The sequence below is a fragment of the Lepidochelys kempii genome, chromosome 11, assembly GCF_965140285.1.
Source record: "Lepidochelys kempii isolate rLepKem1 chromosome 11, rLepKem1.hap1, whole genome shotgun sequence".
Classification (NCBI taxonomy): domain Eukaryota; kingdom Metazoa; phylum Chordata; order Testudines; family Cheloniidae; genus Lepidochelys; species Lepidochelys kempii.
Window position 1 is genome coordinate 58,515,714 of NC_136390.1, and position 20,175 is coordinate 58,535,888.

The following is a 20,175-nucleotide window of genomic DNA, read 5'->3' on the forward strand; positions in this document are numbered from 1 at the left end:
ACAGGGGTTCTCAAACTGGGGGTCGGGAATCCTAAAGGGGTCACGAGGTTATTACATGGGTGGGTTACGAGCTGTCAGACTCCACCCCAAACCCCGCTTTGACTCCAGCATTTATAATGGTGTTAAATATAAAAAAAAGTGTTTTTAATTAATAAAGGGGAGGTCTCACTCAAAGGCTTGCTATGTGAAAGGAGTCACCAGTACAAAAGTTTCAGAACCACTGAACTAGCACATCTGTAACATACCAGCATTCAAAGCATTTCAGGTACTGAGCAGCACTAGCTTCAAACAATATAATCATCAAGTATCAGAGAATCAGAATGACATGCCTAGTTTCAAAGTTCTTGTTGCAGCAGACTCCAAGTCACAAACTGAGAGTTTCTCTCAAACTCCCCTCTTTGGATTCCCCCACTAACTTCTTCATCTTCACTACTTCAAAAACAGACCACTTATCTTCACTTTTATGCCCTTCACAGTCTATCCATGTGATACTTATCAACTCTTATACAGTATTGTGACATTGACTCCTACATTCATTCTGCAAATGACCAGTCTTCATCGCCCATTTTAAAATTTTTCCAAACAAACATCTTTGAAGTTCTTCCCATGCTGCCCCTTATGCATAGGAGGCGCTCCCTACAAGTATCTGCAGAACCACCTCATTGTCTTCGCCCAAATACTCTTAAAACTCCTCTCTGCTGTTAGGAGTGGGGTGTACTGACAGGAGTATGTGGGAAAATCTGATTTTCCACAGCCTATACTGTACCTCACCCGTGAATTCAAGCTCAAGTTTTCAAAGCTTGGTCATTCTAACATCCTTCATGAACAGAAAAGGCATGTTAAAAAATTGCTATCTGGGACTGGGCCAAAAAAAGAAAAAGAAAAAGAAAAGAAAGAGAATAATGACACACCCATGAATGCCAAAGCCATAGTTGTAGGACAAAACTGTGATGAAATATTTCTTCTAGTACTGAAATATCTTTACCTTTTTAAATTAAAAAAAAATACCTTTCAGACAATGGCACCTGAATTCAAAAGCATCTCTCTAGAAAGAGAAGCTCTATAACATATCTAGTTAATACAGTAAATAGCAATATACACAGTAATTACCATTAATAAGTTTACAAAAAGCAAGAGAGCACCAACTTGCTGAACGGTAACACCAACAGAGCCAGGCAACATAGAAGAGTATACTTTGTATACTTCAAAGCAATGTAGAATGTTTCTAAAAGTTACCAATATGTCCCTTTAAAATAGAGGAAGCCTTGGAATAAAGTACCTATATACAAAGTTCTTACTGAGGAAGTCCATCTGTGGCACTGTGGAAACATGAATCTTTACTTCTTTAGATCCTGCTGTTTGGCTGAGGTAATCCACTGTCCATTTGGTTGTGCAAGTGCCCAAGTCTATTCCTTTCAGCACTGCTGGCTTTCTCTGAGAAGTAAACAAAAGCAGGTTTATGGCATGGCATGGCATGTTGTCACTGAATTGGTAATAGAATCCAACAAAAAAATTCAGGACTAATTTGTCAAGTACAGTACAAGAACAAATCAATTGAATAGGTACACCTGTTGCACATTAGCCAGAAGGCTCCATGAGTTTGTGCACTGAGTGTGAAAACAAAATCCAGGAAATCATGGGCCTTATTCTCAGTTATTATACTCCTTTACTTGTGGCAGGAATGGAGTGTGAGAAAAGGTTCTTTAAACAACATTGGCATTCACCATATTCTGGAGCCATGGAAGGATTTGGCAAGGCCCTGATATAACTTCAGCTCTTCTTCAAAAGGCTTAGTAGAGCACAGCTGTAGGGAAGTGCACTTTGGCTATGCCCCCAGTCCACATCCTTGACCCAGATATTGGGACAAGGGGCAATATTACACCAGTTCTAACACTGGCCATGGATGCCCTCTATGCAAGGAGATGTTTCCACTCATGCTAAGTCCTCTTTATGCTGGCAGAGCACAAACAACGATCTAATGTCCATTAAAAACAATGGAAAGACTTGTTTATTTCAGTTGGTTTTGGATCAGGACCTTTCAGAGAAAGGGGTCAGTGACAATTACAAGAACACTTCACACTCACGCAACATTGTATATTTTCAAAGCACTGCCCAAACTTTAACTAATCTTTAACTAATCCTATGAGATAAAAGTTATCATCATCACCTTTTACTGTCAGGGAAACTGAACAAGGGAGAGATTAGGGGTTTGGGACACAGAGGTATGTCAGGGACAGAATAAAATTAGAAAGCAGCAATTTCTTGCTCCCAGCCCAATGCTCACTCCACTGAGCCTCTCTGCAAAGACACAAAAGACCAGACCGGTGGAGTTACAGTAAAGTCCTAAGGAACCAAACCACCAGATTAGTACAAATTGTCTCAAACTGTTTCCTCTCATTTGCTGAATCTATTTATAAATAGTGGGTTTGGGGAAGTTTGTTTACATATGCAGTCTTTACAAACTCAGTTCTGTAATACCTTTTTAGATCAAGCAGAGTGGAGCTGGCTCATGGCCCTCATGAGTTTCTGGTTTTAATGTAACATGCTTGATGGATGAACACATGAGGTTAATTATCCCCTTTTATTTTCAAGCCAAACTCCAAGGGAGTAACAGACAGGCTTGCATCAGTAGCTATAACAACAAACAAACACAAACTATACCCCAATTTTAACTAATTAGAATCCCACTTGTGTCAGTAGGAGTTGACACATAGGCATCCAGGACTGAGCTCATCACTGCATCACATTCCAGCTGGCAGAAAAGTGAGCAGTGTACTTTTAGGATGACAACCATTATATAAGCAAACTGGAATTGTTATGAGGATAGGTTAAAAAAAGACATTACTCCATATCATACTCCAGCTTGGTCCTGATCCTGCATTGAGCTCTATGTGCACAAAGCCCTGTGCCCCCACTGAGCATCCAAAGAAGACAACAGAGCTTTGTGCAGAATCTGTATGCATGGAGCTCATTGTGGGATCAGTGCTTTAGCCTCTTTAGCCTAGTGAGGGAGACTCCCCAGTCTTCTTGTGCCAGGCCAGGTGATGGACTGTTGTTCCAGTTCCTCCAGATCTATGCCAGCAACTTCATATAATGGGACCTGTCCCTCACCAGTATTTTTCACTTATCCCACTACCAGGAAAACATTTTATATGAACAGGCACATCACTGTTAAATAATATCAACAAAAATACTTAGTATGTCCCTTTTTTCTAATTATGCTGCAGCTTCTCCTTCTTTTCCCATCTATTCTCACCACAACATCTCTGTTTAGAAACACAAGCCATTTTTTTGTCAAATGGATACCATTCAGTAAGTGAATCTGTAAAATATCACAACCCTTTTTAGAAACGGACATACCACACAAGTAACACACTTCACAGTCTCTGATGCATCTTCATTATTTTGTTTAATTATAAAAATAGGCATTACATAAAAGTGACATTCTGGTTTACATTCTTTTTAAAGAATCATTTAGAAAGGCAACTTGTACACTCTTCCTTTCAGTTGTTAAAACTTCTGTTATTTTTAGATTTTTGTCCTATTTGTTGTTTTCTTTCTCTCTCTGGGGTCCAACTGTGTTAAAACAGTAAACCCAGAAACAACAGGTGTTAAGGTCTGGGCTTCAATATTCTTCAAGTTCCAAAAATCTCGGATCAAAAAATTATGTATTTTGTCAAAAGAGACAAAAAGAAAAGGAGGACTTTTGGCACCTTAGAGACTAACCAATTTATTAGAGCATAAGCTTTCGTGAGCTACAGCTCTAAATTGGTTAGTCTCTAAGGTGCCACAAGTCCTCCTTTTCTTTTTGCGAATACAGACTAACACGGCTGTTACTCTGAAACCTGTCAAAAGAGACAGACATCTGCTGTAAAGGGGACAGGAAGAGGCTCTAAAGTAAAGGAGGAAGGATAAAGGGGTCCAACGTCAATCTTGGATTTCCTCAGACCTGCTAAATCTCTCACGCTTATTTTGGTCTCAGTGAAGAGAACTGGGGGTCTGCTCTGGTCTCTCTCGCTCTCGGGAGGGTGTCGGGGGCAGCACAGGGTCGGTTTTACAGAGTGTTTCAAGTGGATAAACTGCTGGGGCTGCCGAGACCAGCAGCGGGGACTGCGAAGGGCCGGCAGCGGCCAGGGTCTGAGGGGAGGCGCAGGGCACTGAACAGTGTGACATACCGGGGCAGGAGAGGCGAGCTGCCGGGAGGGAGGAGGTGCAGCCCCCGCCCCCGGATCTGAGGGGACCCCAGCACCTGGGCAGCCCCGCAATCTCCAGCGCGGAGCGGGAAGTCAGGCCGCTGCGAGGGAGCTGCCGCAGGCCGGGTGCAGCGCCCGCCCCGAGTAGGGGGCCTCCGGCACCCAGGGGCGCGGGCCAGGCAGGGTCCCGCCCCGAGCATACCCCGGGCCTCACCAGCGGGTAAATGTCCTGCCGAAAGCGCTCCCTGCTGATCCCGCTGAGCCGGGCCACGGGGCCCGCCGGCTGCGCCATGGCGGCTGCCCACCCCGGCCGGCTGCGCCTCAGTCACACGCTCCCCCGGGAAACAAGGGCTCGCCCGCCCCGCTGCTCCGGCCGCCAAGTCTCCAGGGGGAGGGAAGCTCCGTTTGCCCCCGGGCTGGGACCCGATCCTCCGAGGGGTCTCGCCAGCAAGGGGCGCTCGGGGCCTGCCTCCCGCCTGGGAGCGGTCCTTCCGGGAGGGCCGGAGCACGCGGGGCGCCCGGCTTGATCTGGCCCGTTTCCCAGGCAGGCCCCTTTCCCCGCGCACCAAGCGGGGCGGCGCGGCGCGGCGCGGGGCGGGGCGGCTCGCTAAGATGGCGCTGCCCGGCAGGCTCCGGCGCTGCCCTGGGCCGGTCCGCGCCTTCTCCGCTCACCTCCTGGCGGCGACTGCCAGACCCGGCCGGGCCGAGCTGGAGCCGCGGGGCCCGGCTGCCCTGACCGGCGCCCGGCCCCCCGCGCGCTTCTGCGCCAGCGGCGAGCCGAGCCGGCGGCGGGGACCGCCGGGGGCGGGCGGCGGCCGGAGCGTGGTGGTGGTGGGGATCCCCAACCCCTTCATCTGGGTCCGCACCAGACTCTACTGCTTCCTCATCCGGGCCTACTTCGACCAGGAGTTCAGCGTCGAGGAGTTCACCCAGGGGGCCAAGCAGGTGACTGCGGGGCCGCCGCGTCTCCAACCAATGTGTCGGGGGGGCCGTTACCCCCCCCCGCCCCTGCCGCTGTGTGTGGGGGCCGTTACCCCCCCTCCCGCCCCCGCGTCTGTGTGTGGGGGCCGTTACCCCCCCCTCCCGCCCCCGCGTCTGTGTGTGGGGGCCGTTACCCCCCCCTCCCGCCCCCGCGTCTGTGTGTGGGGGCCGTTACCCCCCCCCTCCCGCCCCCGCGTCTGTGTGTGGGGGCCGTTACCCCCCCCCTCCCGCCCCCGCGTCTGTGTGTGGGGGCCGTTACCCCCCCCCCCTCCCGCCCCCGCGTCTGTGTGTGGGGGCCGTTACCCCCCCCCCCTCCCGCCCCCGCGTCTGTGTGTGGGGGCCGTTACCCCCCCCCCTCCCGCCCCCGCGTCTGTGTGTGGGGGCCGTTACCCCCCCCCCCTCCCGCCCCCGCGTCTGTGTGTGGGGGCCGTTACCCCCCCCCCCTCCCGCCCCCGCGTCTGTGTGTGGGGGCCGTTACCCCCCCCCCCTCCCGCCCCCGCGTCTGTGTGTGGGGGCCGTTACCCCCCCCCCTCCCGCCCCCGCGTCTGTGTGTGGGGGCCGTTACCCCCCCCCCTCCCGCCCCCGCGTCTGTGTGTGGGGGCCGTTACCCCCCCCCCCTCCCGCCCCCGCGTCTGTGTGTGGGGGCCGTTACCCCCCCCCCTCCCGCCCCCGCGTCTGTGTGTGGGGGCCGTTACCCCCCCCCCTCCCGCCCCCGCGTCTGTGTGTGGGGGCCGTTACCCCCCCCCCCTCCCGCCCCCGCGTCTGTGTGTGGGGGCCGTTACCCCCCCCCCCTCCCGCCCCCGCGTCTGTGTGTGGGGGCCGTTACCCCCCCCCCTCCCGCCCCCGCGTCTGTGTGTGGGGGCCGTTACCCCCCCCCCTCCCGCCCCCGCGTCTGTGTGTGGGGGCCGTTACCCCCCCCCCTCCCGCCCCCGCGTCTGTGTGTGGGGGCCGTTACCCCCCCCCCTCCCGCCCCCGCGTCTGTGTGTGGGGGCCGTTACCCCCCCCCCTCCCGCCCCCGCGTCTGTGTGTGGGGGCCGTTACCCCCCCCCCTCCCGCCCCCGCGTCTGTGTGTGGGGGCCGTTACCCCCCCCCCTCCCGCCCCCGCGTCTGTGTGTGGGGGCCGTTACCCCCCCCCCCTCCCGCCCCCGCGTCTGTGTGTGGGGGCCGTTACCCCCCCCCCCTCCCGCCCCCGCGTCTGTGTGTGGGGGCCGTTACCCCCCCCCCTCCCGCCCCCGCGTCTGTGTGTGGGGGCCGTTACCCCCCCCCCCTCCCGCCCCCGCGTCTGTGTGTGGGGGCCGTTACCCCCCCCCCCTCCCGCCCCCGCGTCTGTGTGTGGGGGCCGTTACCCCCCCCCTCCCGCCCCCGCGTCTGTGTGTGGGGGCCGTTACCCCCCCCCCCTCCCGCCCCCGCGTCTGTGTGTGGGGGCCGTTACCCCCCCCCCCTCCCGCCCCCGCGTCTGTGTGTGGGGGCCGTTACCCCCCCCCCTCCCGCCCCCGCGTCTGTGTGTGGGGGCCGTTACCCCCCCCCCTCCCGCCCCCGCGTCTGTGTGTGGGGGCCGTTACCCCCCCCCCCTCCCGCCCCCGCGTCTGTGTGTGGGGGCCGTTACCCCCCCCCCTCCCGCCCCCGCGTCTGTGTGTGGGGGCCGTTACCCCCCCCCCTCCCGCCCCCGCGTCTGTGTGTGGGGGCCGTTACCCCCCCCCCCTCCCGCCCCCGCGTCTGTGTGTGGGGGCCGTTACCCCCCCCCCTCCCGCCCCCGCGTCTGTGTGTGGGGGCCGTTACCCCCCCCCCCTCCCGCCCCCGCGTCTGTGTGTGGGGGCCGTTACCCCCCCCCCCTCCCGCCCCCGCGTCTGTGTGTGGGGGCCGTTACCCCCCCCCCTCCCGCCCCCGCGTCTGTGTGTGGGGGCCGTTACCCCCCCCCCTCCCGCCCCCGCGTCTGTGTGTGGGGGCCGTTACCCCCCCCCCCTCCCGCCCCCGCGTCTGTGTGTGGGGGCCGTTACCCCCCCCCCTCCCGCCCCCGCGTCTGTGTGTGGGGGGCTCTGTAGGAGGGTGGTCCGTTATCCCCCCCTTACCCTTGCCTGGGACTCCCCGTGTGCCCCAGTTATGTAGGCGGGGAGGCCTGTTCACTGCCTTGACCTGTGTGCGATCATGCAAGGAGCCCTTCCCCCTACACACTGTGTATGCAGTAAAACCCCTTACCTCCTTCCTGTCACCTCCATTATGGGGCCCACCCCCACTCTTCCCCTTGGCATACCTGGCCACCCTGGACCTTATTCCTCACTGCTTCCTACCTACTCCCCTCTGCTTCTTCTCTTCCTGCTGAGCTCTCTCTTTCCTCCTTTCTCCGCTAAATACTGCTGCCCATTGGCTCTGGGGACAGATATTTTGTTCAACTGGGATGGACTGTGTGTTCATATTGTCCCAGTAGTGAGACCCCTGTGGGAGGGATATTATTGCTGTGACAGTGACACCATATAAATTGTGGTTTATCCCCTTAAAGGAGGAGTCAAAATTTGACAGGCTTTTCTGTGTATTGTAAGTGATTAAAACAGTTGCAAAACATCTGTGAGAGTGATGCAGTATTAGGCATAAATGCAGCACGCCATAGTAGGCTCCAGTGTAATTTGGCAACGGAAAAGACAAATTTCAGGCTGCAGAGGCATCCAGTCGCAGAGCAGGGAGGCAAGGAGGCCATTCAGTATGATTCTTATTGCAGCAGCACTTTGAATGTTGCTTTCAAGTTCTGGGTAGGGTTGCCAGCCCTCCAGGATTGTCTCTGGGAACTGAAGATTAATCTTTAATTAAATATTATGTCATAAAATGAAACCTCCAGGAATATGTCCAACCAAAATTGGAAACCCTAGTTCTAGGTGCCACATTACTGGAACGGTACTGATAAAATGGAGGGTGCTCAGAGCAGAGCAACAGAAACTAGTTTAGCTAAAATGACTGAGAGAATGGGAATTATATATCATTTTGGATCTCTCCTGGTACTTGGTACCATTGATCACTGAGGCTGGATTTAAGGCATAGTCACATCCGTATTGTTCCAGATCCTGGAATTGCATGATGATAGAATCTCAGTTTTCACACTTAATTTTTTTAATCTTTTTTCTATTTTTTATGATTGTGAAGAAAACCTTGAAAACATGGGGCCTAAATTTAACTGCTGTCTGCCGACAGCCTGCAACAATAGCTCTGTGAATGTCATGTGCCCACTTTCTCATTATGCTAACTCTGCAACTTGCTTCTCTGAGACACCCCCCCCCCCCCCCCCATGACGGCACCTCAGCAGAAGACTTAGATAGGGGTAGCCTTTGCTTCTGCCTCCTTCTTATGGCTCTGTTTGGGTGGTGTCGGGAGGAGCTCCCCACACATCCCTCCATCCATTTAGGTAGGTGGTGGCTGACTACTCCTCCTTCTGGTATGGCATAGGTCAGTGGTTTTCAAACTTTTTTTCTGGCAACCCAGTTGACGAAAATTGTTGATGCCCACGACCCAACAGAGCTAGGGATGAAGGGTTTGGGGTGTGGGAGGGGGCTCTGGGCTGGGGTAGAGGGTTGGGGGTGTGGGAGAGGGTCAGGACTCTGGGCTGGGGATGAGGAATTTGGAGTGTAGGAGGGGGCTCTGGGTTTGGGGGGTGTGCAGGGGATTGGGGCGTGGGACTACCTCGGGTGGCTCCCAGTCAGCTGTGCAGCAGGGGTGCTAAAGCAGGCTTCCTGCCTCTCCTGGCACCGCGGACCATGCTGCGCCCCAGAAAAGGTCCAGCTCCTAGGCGGAGGTACACAAGCGGCTCTGTGCGGCTCTTGCCCACAAGCACCGCTCCCCCTCCAGCTCCCATTGGCCGGTTCTTGGCAAATGGGAGTGTGGAGCCAGTGTTTGGGGCAGGGGCAGTGCTTGGAGCACCGTGGCCCCCCTGCCTAGGAGCCAGACCTGCTGCTGACCACTTCTGGGGTGCAGCGAGAAGCCAGGACAAGTAGGGACTAGCCTGCCTTAGCCAGGCAGAACCACCAACGGGACTTTTAATGGCCTGGTTGACGATGCTGACCAGAGCCACCATGACCCAGTGCCTTACATTCCACGACCCCATAGTGGGTCGTGACCCGCACTTTGAAAACCATTGGCATAGGTAGTTTCAGGGGAGGCTTCATTCCTCCAAACAGGAGAGGTAGTGGCCCCCCACAGATACCTTGTGTCTGTGTTGGGTGGGAGACTGTGACGACCCCTCAAGCAGAGGCAGGGCCATGTGGGGTTTACCTAGGACGTCAGATTGTCTTAATCCAGCTCTGTTGATCACACACTTCTCTCCCACTTTAAAGATATAGAAACAGTAAAAAGGAAAGCACTGAGATGGCTCCAATCCTTCCTTTCAGGCTGCACCCTGAGTAGTGCTGGACGAATGTTCCTCTGCCATCAGAGTACTCGGTTGTGCAGTTCCACAGAACTCTGTTCTTTCCTCATCCTACTTAACATCTGCATGAAGCCACTGTGTGATGACTCAAGTTCCACAAGCACACAGATGACCCCATATCTCATTTACTTCCAATGCCAACTGAACCATCTCTCAGCTTTCTGGTTGTCTAGCTGAGATCAGCATGTGGATGAAAAACAGTTGGCTGAAGTTGAACCCAAGGAAGATGGATATGTCATCGTAAAGATTTAACTACCACTGTAGCATCACTGTTTTGATTGAGCCTGCTCTCAAGTACTCAAGCTGGTTCATAGCCACTCTTTTCTACTGAACTACTTGCTGCTGGATACTTGGATAGCAATGGCTGCTAAAAGTGCTTTTTTCTGCATGTACCCCATACTGCTGCAGAATGATTTGTCCACAGTGATTCGTGCCCTTGTGACCTGAAGACTTGACTACTGCATTTCCCTGTATTAGCAGCTCACTGACTGGCCTCAGTTGGTCCAGAATGCAGCACCATGTTTCCACAGCGAAAAAAAATCAGCAACAGCACATCACCCTGGTCCGCTGCTCACCGTACTGGCTTTCCGATAGAATACAGGTCATATTCAAGTCTCAGCTTTAAGGCCTGTGGAATGGACCCAAGATATAGATCTCCATTGACAGTTATGTTTTGTAGGAAAAGTGAAGCTGTCATGTATGAGATGGGGAGATGGTTTTCTTGGCAGACGGCCCAAGGCTTTGCCACTTTTCTGGAGGAAGTGAGAACACTCAGACTTTGCTGTTTTCAGAGCAAAGAATAAAACTTGCTACTTCAGCATAGCTTTTCCACAGTCACAATAGAAAGATAGTGTGGAGAAGGCCATTTCCAGCTGCTTCTAGGGAAGGACAGTAGAAACTAGTCTAACTTTATGGGAGGGCAATTATACTATGCCTTTGTTGATGTGTAAAAGGTCGATACTCATGAGTGGTGTGAATACTGAGAAAGCATTCACACCTTTCATGTACATGTAAGCTGTCACATTGTAGAATGGAGAGAGATTGTACAGGGTGGTACAAGGGGATAAAGACTAAGAATGGGGAAAGCGTAAGGTAAACATCAGGAAAAAAATCTATTTTGGTCTGGAGTAATTTTGTAAGCAAAGTGGCCATGGTCCCAGTAGATGGATTCCCTAAAACTAGATGGAAGCAGACACTAGAAAATATACTGGAGGCAACAATCCTGCCCTACCAATGTGATGGAACTAGATGATCTAATGAGTCTTTTTCTATATCTAATGTCTGATTCTCTGATTACTGGAAAATGAGCTGACCTGGAGTTAGTGGAATGTTTGCTCATGTATTTTTATGTTTTGTAGGCCTTTGCTCTTGTTTCAAAGCTGCTTTCTCAGTGTAAACTTGATCAGATGGAGGAATTTGTATCAAAAGAGGTAAAGAGTATTTTTTCTTTTTTAAAATCTCCAACACAGAATGAAAAATATTTCTCTGTCTCACCCTTTAATCTGCCAATGGGTTCTCAGTCATCTAAAGTGAAGTTTAGCTTGTTAATAAACACAAATAGTACCAACTGGGGAAGAACTTCTCAATAAAGATCAGGAGAATGTTAGTCGGAGGACAGACAAGCTTATCTGTAAGGGCATGATCAGTTACTGTATTAAGGAAAATTGTCCAATTGCTTTTACCATTAGGACAATGGAGCAGCTGCCAGAAGAGTCCGGTGAGTCATCAAAAAAGGATTAAAAAATATAGTCATTGCAGAAGAGGGTGGATAACAGGGGCAGACTTGCAAACTTCTATTCACATGGGGCAAGTGAGTAGAAGTTCCTACTGTGACTACCAGTACCATTCACTGGTGCCAAAACTTTAGGTGAGCAACATAGACCTGCTCAATGGATAATTCATTTCTTGTGCATCCCCCAGTCTTAACTGGTTCCCATCCCATGTAGGTCACACTGCCACTTAGCTACCTAGTCCTAAACTGGAGACCTCGATCTTGCATCATGGCCTCAAGGATATAGCCAAATTGACCAGTGTTAGTTGTCAGTGTGAATTTTGAACCACTGGGACTGTTTTCGTGGTCACCTCTGGAGAGGGGTGTCAGATCCAGAAGAGTCTCATGGAGGAGCTGCTTCAGGTGTATGTTTGTGTTACTGTATGCCAGTAGCTTGGGCTGCCTGGTGCCTCTCGTGCCTATGGAAAGAGAACTCTAATACCACTGTGGTGTAGTGCCAATGGACCATCTTGCCTCCTGCTTCTGAGTAGAGGTAGCAGTGAAATGTGAGCTTGTTCCTAGTGAGCTCTTTAAAGAGAGCATCTTCCCTTCCTCCTCCCACCCCAAACTCCATGGGTTCAGCAGGTGTTCATAGAAGCTCTACCAGTACTAAAAGGAAGACACTCACAATCAGAGGAGGGGGAAGAAATGGGGAGCCACCCCACAAAGGAGGAGAAAGGGAAGCAATTATTAGGAGCCATGTGTGACCCAAGGTGGCACAGACTGAAAATGTGAAACAATGATTGCAGTTAGGGCCAGCTAGTAGACTTCTTGTTGTTGATGCCTGGGTTGGTGAACATCATGATAATCTTTTGCAGGTTGGATGGTGCTCAGTGAATGTGGTGTGGAAAATTGTGAACGGGGCCTGGGCTCTGTGTATCCAGGACTTGTTTTAAGACAAATTCAATTTGCCACTATCGCAGTGTGAACAAATTTGGAGGATGGTGTGTAGAGAAAAAAGGCAAAGTTCCACTGTCCTGTCTGACCTGTGCACTGAATGAGGCAACGGTCCAGTGCAATTAATATAGAATTATAGAGACAATTGTAATGTATAAAAGGATAAGGACACTCGCATACCACAGTGATGTGTAGTACAAAACTTAAATATAGATAAGAGGAAGCAGAGAGAAGTTTAAATGGAAGGGGGGGAGCAGAGTTTAGGTTTTGAGGAAAACCTTAACTGATGCTTTCTGACTTTGCAATGTTAATGTTCTTCAGATGTAGCTTTTTGTGTAGAATTTGGATATTCTGTCTTAATTAGTTTGAGTGATAACACACATTGCACAGGATACATTTATGTTAAAGTTACTGTGAGTATTTTAATTCTTTTTCATGTCCTGACTCTTGTGGATTTAAATGTTGCGTTGATGTAACTTTTTACATTTAACCATTCTTCAGACAGAAGGAAATACTATGGGAGATAGATAGATATATTTTGGCTGAACAATATTTCTGTTTTAATAGACTATCTTACAGCGATGTGGATTAGAAATACTTCAGTATATGTATTGGGGTAATACTGGTTAATACTGGATTATTATGGAGTTTACAAGATCAGTGGTTTCAATTATCTAGTGAACTGTAGCTACAATTTCTCTAAATTCAGGTACTTCAGGTGTTGGAGGAGAAGCTTTCTTCATTGTCTGAAAACCACAGGAATGCCCTGGCTGCTGACATGGATGAAATAATGTATACAACACCAGGAGATGTTGGTATTTACTACGATGACAGTGGTATGTATAGAATTCTAAAACATTCACCTAGCATAGATAGCGAACCTGTTGTCATGGTTTTGCTTTTTACAGCTTTTCTAATTACAAAGGTGTTAATGAGTCCTATTTCTCATTCCTAGAAGTAACGTTTAAAGATCTCTCTTTATGTACTTATTTTATCTCACTATAAACTATCATTAGTAGTATGAGTCATTATACCACCTTGATGCCTGTTCAAATTTTTCTTATTCTCCTTCACAGGGATTTTATACACTTTCCATTCATTTCTCCCTACTCACTTCTCAGGGGAAAAAAAAAGTCCCCTCACAGGTTACTGTATGCAGAGTGCTAGGCCTTAAAGTGTTGTATGTGCTATAAAAACATAATGACTCCCAACGTGTGTACTCCTGCCCCTTCTCTTATAGATTCTTTTCTTCTTCTGGTCTCTCTCCTTTCTTTTATTCCCCCTCTTCTCCCCACCCTATCCTCCTGCCAAAAATCTTGCCTTGTGGCAGACATTCTTCTGATGGAGGATGGCTGGATATGACTTTCTTTGGCGCTTGTTAGTGCTGCTGCTTCTGTCAGCCCGAGCCAGAAAGGTGACGTACGGTCTGTCTTTTCCCATGTGGGCTGAGCACTGCCTCTGCAGTGCTCCAAACTCCTGCTGGCATGGAAAATGAGGGATCAAATTGAAGACCAATTTTTAAAGTTTATCTGCAAAACCTCCTGAATTTTTCAGTCTTCATGTTGCAACTGACTTTGTAATTCATTCCCCTTCATTGTCTGTCTCCCGTCCTGTCTGTTCCATTCCTACCTATTGCCTCGTGAAAGTTTGCTTCTGTGGTGGTGGTGTGGATGCAGCAGCTGCAGCATGAAATGGACATGGTCTGAGTCACTCTTTACTGCTTTCCTATTGTACCGCTAAGTGCTGTATGCTGGAGCAGCAGCATAGGCATAATTTCCCCCCATGCTGGCTGAGCATATTTAGGATAGAGAAGTGGAGTGGGAATAATCTCATACCACACTGTGTGACAGTTTCTCCACATGGCTCCAGGACACCTTGATAGATATAGAGAGATAGATAATACTATTATATTATTTTTTAAACGAGCAACTGTCTGCTTTATTTTGTTAAATGCCAACAATGTGTGCTTGGCTCATTACAAAATACAGCTGAGATGCTTCTTTTTCTGAACCTAACCTTGGTCTCATCCATCCATACCTCTTTATTTCAGGCTATCTAATACGTTGAACTTCTCTTATTCTATTGTTTTAATAATCCTACTTCTCCACATCTCATTCCCTGTCACCCTAAGTATCTTTTCAGTCACAATAATGGTCATTCTATAATATGGAATATGCCAGCCTTCCATATAATGTGATCATATATAGTGACAGGAATAACTCCTGCTACTTACACACCTCTCTATAGAAAGTATGATGTTTTGTTTTTACTCCTGCCAAACCTTATGAAGATGGCTTTAGGGTGAATTACTTTAAGTATCACTTTCTTTTCTTTCTTCTTTTGTGCTTCCTCTTAGGCTGTAGCCACTTGCTTCTTTAGAGTTTTAGTAAAATGCTTAGTGGCTTGCAAGTAAAAAATATTAGACTGCTGAGGTATATGCAAAATTCCTGAATGTTGTCTTATGGCTTAGTTTTCTTTCTAACAGGAAGAAAGTTTGTTAGTATCCTGATGCGCTTCTGGTATCTAACTAGCACTGACCTCCCTGATGAGGCTCCAGATGGAACCAAAGTTTTCCAGATTGTATTTGGAGATGAAACTGTGAAAGAAACTAAACGTCTTCTAACAGCAAACTATGAGTAAGTCTCCCTATCTCTTTTTTTCCTTCTGGTTGTACTTATCTTGGCCTTCAGCATAAGAGTTTCCTCATTCAACCCAACTTTTATTCTGGGGAGCAACTCTTGGGGTGTGAGGTTTTTTAAAACAAAATCACCTTAAGGTTGTCACATTACAGCTTTGTTTCTTAACTTCAGACTAATGCTACTACACTCTATGAATCTACTAGCATGTCGCAAACTTTCTGATCCCTCCTTATCCCCCCCCCTTTTTGGAAAGAGGCCCATGTCAGTCCTCAGTCCCAGTTTTGTGTACCAAATCAAACAGTGCTGCCAAGCCAATCAGCCTGCTTTGTGTTGTTGCTGTAACACCACCCTCCTGCAAAGGAGTCAGCATTGCAGTTGGCTTGAGAAGATGAAAGATTTAACTGAACGCTTTCTGAAGCAAGTTAGAACAATGCAAACATCATCTGGTGTTTTGAATAATTCACATAGATCTGATCTAAATCCTCTGAGTGCTCACTGGTCAAGTGGATGTATTTTCATAGGAATGTGCATATAAAACACTGGTTATAAAATGTGCTAATGTCTGAGAGATAAAAAATATTTGCAGTCTTGGCAAAACGATTGAAAATATTCTTCAAAACTGTAAAAAGTGGAGGGGAAATGGCATATTTTTGCCTAAGTTATGATAGGCTGGCTCTCTTCTAAACTCTTTCTCAGAGAGGAGAAACTACACAGCCTCCAGGTCCAGAGAAAATACAAATAAAAACCACTTGAAGAGCACCGATGTTCATCTCTTGACCATATTTATCACATATCTTAGAGTCTTGTCTGCTTTCTTTGAGGGCCCTGACTCCTTGGGGGAAAGCTTGTGAGTTGTCTCAGTTCCAAGTGGCCAGGTGTCCAAATAAATCATCTGAAATTGGCACGCTTTCTGGCCCCTCCACAGAAGTCAAGGAACAAATGGGTAGATAGACTTCAAAGCACCCATCACCCATCAAAGCTAGGTGTCTAGGGATGGTTCTGCCCAGGCCAGGATTGGAACACACTTGAAGGATAATATGGATTACACTTCTGCTGCCCTTGCTGTTCTGTGTGTGATTTAGGCATACAAATGCTGTGTTAACACACTAGAAACTGAAGGCTTCACATAAAATACCTATGAAAAAACCTTACCAACTTGGAAATGCAGGTGCTCAAAGGTTCTAGCATTAAAGGGGGAAAGCTTTTAAAATTTGGGGTGGCTGTTAACATTCTTTCAAACAACTGTAGAATTCAAATGTGTAGAAGGATTCAATCCTACGCTTAGTTTTTTTGGTATATCTGGTCTAATCTCTAAAAAGATCTACTAACTTTATTATTCCGTGATTTTTTTTTTTTTTATGCCTAAACCAAATATCTCTGGATAAAAAGTACCTAGTTCACCATATTGATTTGCTGATGCCTCATGGAAAAATGAAACCCTTAATTTAGTAACTAATTTTCCTATAGATCATTTTCTAGAATTTTGAGGGTATTAGCATGAAAAAAAATGGGGTACTTAAGACTTCCTCTGCTCTTGTTGTTGTTTTATTCCTCACTTGGCCTGAGCCAAAGCCCAACTGAAGTCAGGAAAGCCTTTCCGTTGATGTCAGTCGGCTTTGGATCACTCTCTTGTTGCAGAAATAGCTTTGATGTCACAATTCTCCATATGGGGACTGAGCGGTGGCATCTAATGATCTCTTATAAAACACCTGGCTTTCATAAGGTCGAAGGACATGGGAAGAGATAGAGAAAATGATAACAGAATAACTAAGGAAAGTATTTTGCCAAGTTTTCTCAATAGCATTAGGAGCTCTTTAAAGGATTACGTGAGCTTTAACAACTTATTTGTGCTGCTTTTCCTAGGTTCCGAAGGGAATTTACACAAGGAGTGAAGGCAGACTGGACTATTACACGGATTGAGCATCCAAAGCTATTAGAATAAATTTCTTGTACAATGACTTTTATGGACCCTTATAAATCCTCTGGCATACCAAGTGTCCAGCTTTTTTGGTCTCCCCACAACGATCTCTTTTAAGGATTAATTTTGTATTTTTTAATTCCCAAAATACTTTTGAATTTATCCTAAACAGTATATTTCTCTGAAAGCATAACAATAAAGCCTTTTCCATGAGTCTCTGAAGCTACGAAATACAAATTTAATTTGTAATAGTTATCAGAGACATTTGCATAGTAATTGGGTTACAGGCCAGAGTTACAGACATATTGATCTGTTACATTCTCAGAAGAAATCTTGGTACTAATAGGATACAATATGAATAAAACAAAAGATGCAGTTGTAACTGGCAACCCTTCTGAATAATACCACTTAATTTATTATGGGTATTTCCCCAAAGATATAATGTACAGTAGTTAAAACAGAATGTTTGAAGGAGGTGGGTACAGTTATATACACTTCCTAGCTAGTTTGACGACAGCAATATATTTGCATAATTCCAGTCTTGAATTAATGAATTGGAAGTCAAGAAAATTAAAACTAGATTCTAAAAAGTGTACATTTTTAACTCCAGTCTAAGCTGTCACAGACGTATAACATTCTACTATGAAAGTGATACAGAAAAATTGTTTTGGTATTCTGATTAAGTAACAGAAGTGACAAAATTCCTTCAGACTGAAGAACCTGGACAGTTCCAAATTTGGGTATTTGGAACAAAACTTAATCCAAAACATGAAACTAAAGTTGAAGCTGGGGCGCTGTGTCAAATCAAGCCCTGGCAAACTGGAAGGCTTGCCATAAAAAAAAACGAAAATAATTAAAAACACTGGGCATTGTGAACCAGAAGCTCTTGAATTTCACTGTCAACTCTGCCACAGATTTGCATTGTAGCTTGGTTATAATCTGCCTTTAATATCTCTGGGCCGAATTCAACCCTGCTCTAAGTAGCTGTAACTTTCATGGAATTCAGTAGGAATTCCCGGCAGGAGCATCTGACTTCCTCTGTAAAAGGAGGGGCGCTATTAATCTACCTCACAAGAGGTGTTCTGAGGATTAACTCAGGATACAGCATTTTGAAGGTGTTAAGTGCCAAGTATTATTACTGTATGCAATGTTGTTGTAGCCATGTCTGTCCCAGGATAGGAGAAAGACAAGGTGGCTGAGGTAATATCCTTTATTGGACCAACTTCTCTTGGTGAGAGAGACAAGCTGTCAAGCTTAGACAGAGCTCTTCATCTCTATAGCTCTGTAAGCTTGAAAGCTTGTCTCTGTCACCAACAGAAGTTGGTCCAATAAAAGATATTACCTCACCCACCTTGTGTTTCAAGTATTCTTACTGTGTGAGTCATAGGTGTTGGAGTTAGAGCATCACAACAATTGTAACATATGTCTTCCTCAGTCAATCTGGGGTTATAAAAAGGATTCATGGCAATAACACATAGTTAGGATTCATCAACAAACTGTTTTAACATTCTGGGAGACTAAATGAGAGCAAAATACTTTGGTTGTCAGCCACCAGATTTTGTACTTGAGAATTCCTGTTGTCTCAACTCTTGAATAATGTTGACCGATAACAGCACTTCCTGTCTTAACGGGAGAAGACCTGAGATTCTGTATTTAAATATATATAGTCAACTCTTATAACTTGGGTTTGAGAAACTTTGAGGCAGATTAAAAACTGTTCATGGCCCTTTAGCCAAAGGGTAATGATGTGGTAAATGGAGTGTATCAAATTTGGATGTCTGTCAGACTGGTTCATCTTTCTGTTCAGTCTCATCCTCATGTGAAATGTTAACAGAAGGAATAAACAGCACACTAATGAGGTAGGCAGATGTGCCCTTGGACAGGGTCACTGTTCTATGTGGTGTATTTAATGCAGGAACCAACCAGAGAGGTCAGAATCCTAGGCAGAATACGTAACACAGCAAAATCATCAATGGGTTACCAAAACCTGAAAGGCAGGCAATGCTGAAAGATAGCTGAAGTGATAGCAGACAGCGATTTAAGTAACAGTTTGGAATGTTACCATTCTACAAGTAGGTAATGGCTGTAATCACAAAGGGAATAGGATTTGATAGGATGGTAAAAAGCCATTTATGCTGGAGGAAATTAAAAGGCGCATATGTTTGGATATCCAGAAAAATTGTTCTGGGAGGGCACCATTAGCTTGTGCCATGGTCTCCCAAAGAAATGGATCAAAGCCCCATTTCTTGAAACATTATATATGGACTAAATATACTGTTTTACCCTTGCAGTGGAGTGGACTTGGTTCTCTAAGTCTCTTCTCTGGATCTGTCTAATCCATGTTTGGACCATTCACATTGTATAGTGTTAGTAGGGAAATCTCAACCCATAGCGCCCTAGGAAAATGCTATATATCGGGGTGAATTTTTCAACATGTCTGAGAGACCCTTCAAGACCCTGAATATTAAATCTGTAGAGGAATTGCACAGAGGTGGAACTTCAGAAGTGGTGCTTTGGAAGGGACGTCTAGTACAGTGGTTCTCAACCAGGGGTACACAGGCGTCTTCTAAGGGGTACTCAACTCATCTAGATCAGTGTTTCGCACCCTGGGGTTGCAACTCTCAGAGGGGTCATGGGATGGGTTTAGGGAGGTTGCAAGTGCAGGGCTGGCATTACGGGGTGGCAAGCAGGGTAATTGCCCAGGGTCTCATACCACAAGGGACCCTGCGAAGCTAAGTTACATGTAGAGTTCGGGGTGGTGAGATTCAGGCTTCAGCCCTGCCACTCAAAGCTCCGGCTTCAGACAAGGCTGACAAGTGAAAAACAGGCTCAAGTATCACACTGAAATGTAAGTACAATATATTCTAATCGATTTATTGTATAATTATATTGTAAAAATGAGATGTAAGCAATTTTTCCATAATAGTGTGCTGTGACACTTGTGTATTTTTTTTTATGTCTGCTTTTGTAAGCAAGTAGTTTTTAACTGCGGTGAAACTTGGGGTACACAGGACAAACCAGACTCCTGAAATGAGTACACTACTTTGGAACGGTTGAGAACTACTGTTCTAGCAGTCCCTGGCCTTCTGTTTGTGTGCAGCTGATCAGAAAAGATTTTATCTACAATAGTGTGACATAAGATATCAAACTTTTTTTGCTGAATCCTCCAGTTTTATGACTTTACATATCAGTGAAAAATCTTCAAAGATGCTCAAAAAGGAAAGAGGCAGATCTTTTGGCAGAATTAAAGGTAAAACAAACCCTGTTTTGTTCGCTGAACTGCTGATTTGGAGTGAGGAAACAACACTGTACTTCTAATTAAAGCATAAGAATACCTAGTGAAGGGTGCTACTTGGAGTTTTACATAT

The 20,175-nt window shown here is 47.3% G+C and overlaps 2 protein-coding genes across 4 annotated transcripts in view; one reads left to right on the plus strand and one right to left on the minus strand.

Annotated features, from left to right (window-relative positions):
- TYW5 (tRNA-yW synthesizing protein 5) overlaps positions 1-5,232 on the minus strand; it is a 19,194-nt gene extending 13,962 nt beyond the window's left edge. The window contains exons 1-2 of the mRNA XM_073306324.2: positions 4,408-5,232; positions 1,280-1,434 (exon numbers count right to left, since the gene is read on the minus strand). Of these exons, the coding sequence (XP_073162425.1) occupies positions 1,280-1,434; positions 4,408-4,485 (233 nt within the window). The 5' untranslated portion in view covers positions 4,486-5,232. The remainder of the gene's footprint in view (positions 1-1,279; positions 1,435-4,407) is intronic.
- On the plus strand, positions 4,003-17,029 carry MAIP1 (matrix AAA peptidase interacting protein 1). Of its 3 annotated transcripts, none has more exons than XM_073306325.2 (5): positions 4,007-5,138; positions 10,941-11,012; positions 12,960-13,086; positions 14,736-14,886; positions 16,528-16,746. In XM_073306325.2, the coding sequence occupies exons 1-5, from the start codon at positions 4,806-4,808 to the stop codon at positions 16,634-16,636; spliced, it is 792 nt and encodes a 263-aa protein (XP_073162426.1). In that variant the 5' UTR covers positions 4,007-4,805; the 3' UTR covers positions 16,637-16,746. The 3 variants fall into 3 exon arrangements, with proteins under 3 accessions (XP_073162428.1, XP_073162426.1, XP_073162427.1); XM_073306326.2 differs by lacking the exon at positions 16,528-16,746 and adding an exon at positions 16,753-17,029 and having other exon boundaries at positions 4,020-5,138; XM_073306327.2 differs by lacking the exon at positions 10,941-11,012 and having other exon boundaries at positions 4,003-5,138.
- Positions 17,030-20,175: the final 3,146 nt, after the last annotated feature.

What these genes read in the sequence shown, in the direction of transcription:
- MAIP1 (XM_073306325.2), top strand. Translation starts at nt 4,806, where the DNA reads ATGGCGCTGCCCGGCAGGCTCCGGCGCTGCCCTGGGCCGGTCCGCGCC. An exon ending in AGGAATTTGTATCAAAAGAG is followed by an intron (nt 11,013 to 12,959) that starts GTAAAGAGTATT and finishes CTCTAAATTCAG; the next exon opens with GTACTTCAGGTGTTGGAGGA. An exon ending in CTTCTAACAGCAAACTATGA is followed by an intron (nt 14,887 to 16,527) that starts GTAAGTCTCCCT and finishes CTCTTGTTGCAG; the next exon opens with AAATAGCTTTGATGTCACAA.